This window comes from Galeopterus variegatus, unplaced genomic scaffold, assembly GCF_000696425.1.
Source record: "Galeopterus variegatus unplaced genomic scaffold, G_variegatus-3.0.2 Scaffold416, whole genome shotgun sequence".
Classification (NCBI taxonomy): domain Eukaryota; kingdom Metazoa; phylum Chordata; class Mammalia; order Dermoptera; family Cynocephalidae; genus Galeopterus; species Galeopterus variegatus.
Genome location: NW_007726527.1, coordinates 45,230 through 51,073, shown reverse-complemented (window position 1 = coordinate 51,073; position 5,844 = coordinate 45,230). Strand labels below are relative to the sequence as shown.

Genomic DNA, 5,844 nt, shown 5'->3' with positions numbered 1-5,844 from the left:
TAATAATCATATACAGTGTATATTGACAAAATAAAAATTTAACAAAAAAAAAAATAAAAAAAATAAACATCCTGAAAAACATAAATGCAAATAAAAGATTTATATCGCTGTAAAAACAAACAAACAAACAAACAAAAAAACAAAGTTACTTATGCTGGAACTAGAAGTAGGGATGAAATTGCTAAAGGAATAAAGGTAGAATGGGAAAAAGAGAACTTTGGTAAAGACATATTTGAGAGCAGCAGGAGACACAGAAGCCAGAGGAGAGCTTGGGGAGGGATTAAAAGCCAAAAGAGGAGGTCTTTTCCAGAATAAAGAAGTTGATTAGTTAATGGTGCTTCTGGATAACCAAGATCCTCGGTGAATTTCACGAGAATAGATAGATAGATGAGGGAATGAGTGGAAAATGAGAATTAGAAACAATACAAATATTCTACTTTTTAAAGAATTAGACTGTGAAATGGAGAGCAGTCTGAGAGAGCATCAGGTATATTCATTGGAAATCTTCTGATTACAACTTACAGAAAAAAAATCCAAAGTTTACATAACTGAAGGATGTAAGGGGATAGTTCAGGTTTCAGGCACAGGTAGACTCAGGGTTCAATCAATGCCATTCGTACCTCTCAGCTTGACTCTGCTTTCGTCTGTATAGTGGCTTCATTTTCAGGTTCCATGTGGTAATAATCTAGCTACAGTGCTTCAGCCCCTTATCTTCCCAAATTCAAATTCATTGACATTAAAAGAGAAGGCTCTACCTAGTCACCCTAGCAAAGCCCTGGAATTAGCTCTGGTTTGGCGTGGATTGGCTTGACTGAAGTCAAGAACCCATTCCTGATGGGGATGGAGTTAACTGACTGGTCTAGGCCTGGAGACGGAGCCCTAAGGAAGGACGTGGACTAAGAATGGGAAATGGCACGGTCCCTTGGAGGAAAATCAGAGTACTGTTAATAGAGAACGGAGAAAAGCAAGTATCCACATGCCAAGTTTGAAAGAGGGTAACTGATGGACAGAGGCCTGTAGCAGAAGGGAGGGAACGCCATGAAGGTGCATAAATGGAATTGATCTTGAAAGGAGGAAGCATCCTCCCTTCTGATATGGGGGAGAAGGGGAAGATAATAAAAGATGATACATAGACAATTTGTCATGTAGGTGGGGCGAGTTGAGGGTGCATATGTTAAATAGCTATAATTTTCAAATAAAAACCCAGGGGGAGGGAATATGTAGTGTTATTATTATTTTTTTTGAAAAAATAAATTATATCTATTACACCAATTATATTACTGCAAATACATAAAACAAATAGAAACTGAACATAAAATTCTACAGCTAGTGTATCAAATGCTTTCACTGTTCATATTGCAGACAATCTTTACAAAGCTTAAGCATGAATTTTTTTCATTTACATGTATTTTTCATAACATTTTTAATTGAATATTATTTCATAGAGTAGATGTATTATAATTCACTCAGCCATTTTATGGGAAAAAAGGACATTTAGATTACTTCCATTTTAAAAATTAGAAATAATGTTACCATTATTATACACTTAGCTGTTTAGTTTTCCTTGAGGTATTTCTGTAGCAAAAGTTCCCAAGAATGGGGTAATTGTGTAAAAGGGAATGAACATTCTGTGTCTCCTAAGTGTGTTGCAAAAGTCACCTTTCATAAGGTACACATAATTTTCAGTGTGTCCATCCACATATTAAAGTTCTAGTTTCATCACATGCTGAGTATTTTAGACATCTTATTCCATTAATATCTTCAAGATCACTAACATAACATACTGAGCATTTAATGCCAGGATGGGTCTGAACATTTAGTCATGTTAATTTATTTAATTCTCACAAACACCTTATGAAAAAAAAAACTTACTATGATCGGTGTTTTTACAGATAGGGAAATCAAGAAACAAAGAGATTAAGTAAATTTCTCAAAGTCCCACAGCTAGCAAGTGGTAGCACTGGTATTTGTTTTGTTTTAAAAATGTTTTTTAGTTTTATTTTTGTGTATTTATTTTTTATTCTATCATAATTGATTATGTATATGCAGATACAGAGTTGAATATCAGTACCTGTGTGTGCAGTGTGACACTCAAATTAGTATAATTAGTATATTTATCATTACAAAGCGTAATCATTCTTTGTGTTCATTAACCAATTTCTCACCAATTCCCCTTATCCTCCCCTTTTCCCTCCTCTAGTAATCACAGTTCTGTTCTCTTCTTCTAAAAGGTCAATGTATACCTTTGATTGTTATATATTTCCTTATTTCTCTTTTATGTATTACTTTATTTTTTTAGCTCCCACTTATGAATGAGGACATACAGTATTTCTCCTTCACTACCTGGCTTATTTTACCTAACATAATTATCTCCAAGCTCATCCATGTTGCTGCAAATGGCAGAATTTCATTCTTTTTTTTTTTTTTAAGGCAGAATAGTATTCCATGGTGTATGTATACCACACTTTCTTTATCAAGTCATCCATCAATGGACTCTGAGATTGGTTCCATCTCTTAGCTATTGTAAATAGTGCTGTGATAAACATGGGAGTGCAGGTATCCCTTCCACATGCTGATTTCCATTCCTTTGGGTATATACCCAGCAGTGAGACTGGAGGATCATATGGCAGTTCTGTCAGTAGTTGTTTGAGGAACCTCCATACTGTTTTCCATAATGGCTGCACTAACTTATAGTCCCACCAACAGTGTAGGAGGTTTTCTCTTTCTCTGCATCTTTGTCAGCATTTGTTATTCTCTGCCTTTTTGATAATAGCCAGTCTAACTGGGGTGAGAGGATATCTTTGCAGTTTTGATTTGTATTTCCCTAATGCTCAGTGATATTGAGCATTTTTTCATGTGTCTGTTGGCTACTTGGGTGTCTTCCTTTGAGAAATGTCTATTTGGATTTTTTGCAAAATTTTCAATCAGATTATTTGTTTTTTTACTGCTAAGTTGTTTGAGTTCCTCGTATATTCTGGATATTAATCCCTTGTTAGATGGATAGTTTTCAAGTATTTCCTTCCATTCTGTAGGTTGTCTTTTCACTCTGTTGATTGTTTTCTTTGCTGTGCAGAAGCTTTTTAGTTTCATATAATCCCATTTGTTTCCTTTTTCTTTTTTTTTAAATAAAGAAATAGAATCTATTTTGACATGGAATTTATTAGACAGCTGGGAATTCTAAAGTCCAGGGAACACATCTGGTGAGGGCTTACAGAGTACTTTGAGATAAAAATCAAAGTGTGACATGTCAAAATTTATAGGACGCAGGGCTCATGCAAGTGCTTAAAGGAAAATGTATACTTGTCAACACCTATATTAAAAATAAGAAAATCTCAAATTAGTAATGTAAACTTCTACCTTCAGAAAATAGAAAAAGGACAGCAAACTAAACCAAATGCAAATATATGTAGGAAATAACAAAGACTAAAACAGAAATATGTGAAATAGGAAGTTAAAAAACAATAGAGGAGGGGCCGGCCCGGTGGCGCACTGGATAAGTGCGCCGCTTGGGAAGCGCGGCGGCGCTCCCGCCCGAGGGTTCGGATCCCACATACAGACCGGTTCCCGCTCACTGGCTGAGCGAGGCGCAGGAGCGACACCGAGGGTTGCAATCCCGTTGCCGGTCCCCGGTCCGGTGCGGGGGCAACACTGAGGGTTGCGATCCGTTGCCGGACACGGAAAAAGACAAAAGACAAAAAAAAAAAATAAAAAACAATAGAGGAAATCAACAAAACCAAAAGTTGATTCTTTAAAAAAAGATCAACAAAATTTTTAAATCTTTATCTAGACTGACCAAGAAAAAAAAGAGAGAGGACTGAAATTACAGAAATCAGAAATAAAGCAGGGCATTGTTACATTGTCATTATGGTTTTTTTATGGTGGTATGGTTTAGTTTTTTTCTCTTTCTCATTTGCATTTTTGTTTTATCAGCGGGTTTTGTTCTTTCTTGTGTATCTGTGGTAGTGTTTATTGTTTTTTGGATCCCAGATGCAGGACTTCCTTGAGGACTTCTTGTAGGGCTGGTCACCTGTTGGTAAACTCCTGTAGCTTTTGTTTGTCTGGAAAATATACTATTTTCCTCTTGTTTCTGAAGTCTTGCTGGGTATAACATTCTTGGCTGGCAGTTTTTTTCTTTTAGTATTTTTAATACATCATCCTATTTTCTTCTGGCATGTAGGGTTTCTGTTGAGAAGTTTGCTGTTGGTCTGATAGGGGCTCCCTTATAGGTGACTTGATGCTTTTCTCTTGCTTCTTTTAAGATTCTCTTTTTGTCTTAGAGCTTTGCCAGTTTGGCTATAATGTGTCCTGGAGAGGATCTTTTTGGGTTGAATCTGTTTGGGGATCTTGGAGCCTCCTGGATCTGAAGGCCCATGTCTCTCCATGGGAAGTTTTCCATTATTATTTCATGAAATACATTTTCCATGCCTTCTACTTTCTCCTTCCCTTCTGGAACACCCACAATTCAGATGTTTGTGTGCTTAATGTTGTCTGCTAGCTCTTAGATTTTCTTCATTTCTTAAAATTCTTTTTTCCTTTTTTTGTCTGCTGGGGTTATTTTGAAAACACTATTTTCAAAATCAGAAATTCTTTCTTCTGCTTGTTCTAGCTTGCTGTTTAAGCTATCAGTTGTGTTTTTTGATTTTATTGAGTGAATCTTTCAGTTCCATGAGTTCTGCTATATTTTTCATTAAGGTATTCATTTCTTTGTAAATTTCCTTCTTCATATCCTGGATTTTTAAAATCATTTCCTTTTGCTTCTTGTATCTCAGTGAGTTTCCTTAAGATTGTTGCTCAAAATTCCTTTTCAGTCATTTCAAGTGTTTCCTGCTCTATAGGGTCTAATATTTTAGAATTACTGTATTCTTTTGGTGGTGTCATATTTTCATGGGTTTTCATATTTCTAATATCATTACATTAATGTCTGGTCATCTGGCAGAGCAGTTGCTTCTTCTATTACTTTGAGGAGAGAGATGTGCTCTTCTTTTTCTGGACTCTGCTGGTGACTCTCCTTGTGTCAATGCAGTCAAGTGTCTGGTGTGCCACCTGCATGGTGGCTGTGGCTACTGCTGTGGCATCAAGCCCCTTTTGTGGCAGCTATGGTTGTGGTGGTGGCTGTGTGGGCCACCTGCATGGAAGTGGTATTTTTGGCCTCCTCTCTTGCCTCCTTCTGGGTGTGGGGGGATGCCCTCAGCTAGCACTAGTATTTGAACTGTGGAAATCTGAACCCAGAACCTGTGCACTCAACCTTTAGGCTATATTACCTCCTTATGGTTTTTGATTAACATTTACCCAAGTGTTGTTAACAACCTGTATACATTTGTGTGAGAATTTCATTATGTCCTCCTCTGGAATATTGTTTCTTGATGGTTCTACCCTGGGTTAGGGGTAATATTGGGATAATTCTTGGGGATTTGGATACCTTAGATGGTCTGAATTGTGAGACTTATTATGTCACACATTTTTTAAAAACCTTCTTCTAGTATGTAAAGTTAAGAAACTGAGGGCCGGCCTGGTGGCGCACTGCTACAGTGTGCCACTTGGGAGCGCGGCGGCGCTCCCGCCGAGGGTTCGGATCCCACATACAGACCAGTTCCCGCTCACTGGCTGAGCGAGGTGCGGGCGCGACACCAAGGGTTGCGATCCCGTTGCCGATCCTGCGGTACGGGCGCGACACTGAGGATTGTGATCCGTTGCCGGACACGAAAAAAAAAAAAAAAAAAAGAAACTGAGAATCATTTTAAGTACTAAAAATGCATGCAGTTGTTTTATCCACCCAGGATACCCAAGGTTTTTTTGGGGGGCTATGATGCTTCTATAATCTAATTCAATCCTGCTGATTACCAT

General features: G+C 37.6%; 1 protein-coding gene across 1 annotated transcript in view; it reads right to left on the bottom strand.

Moving 5' to 3' along the window:
- Positions 1-699: 699 nt before the first annotated feature.
- Positions 700-5,844, bottom strand: part of TXNDC8 (thioredoxin domain containing 8 (spermatozoa)) — a 27,022-nt gene continuing 21,877 nt past the window's right edge. The window contains 1 exon segment of the mRNA XM_008568499.1: positions 700-879. Within this exon segment, the coding sequence (XP_008566721.1) occupies positions 700-879 (180 nt within the window).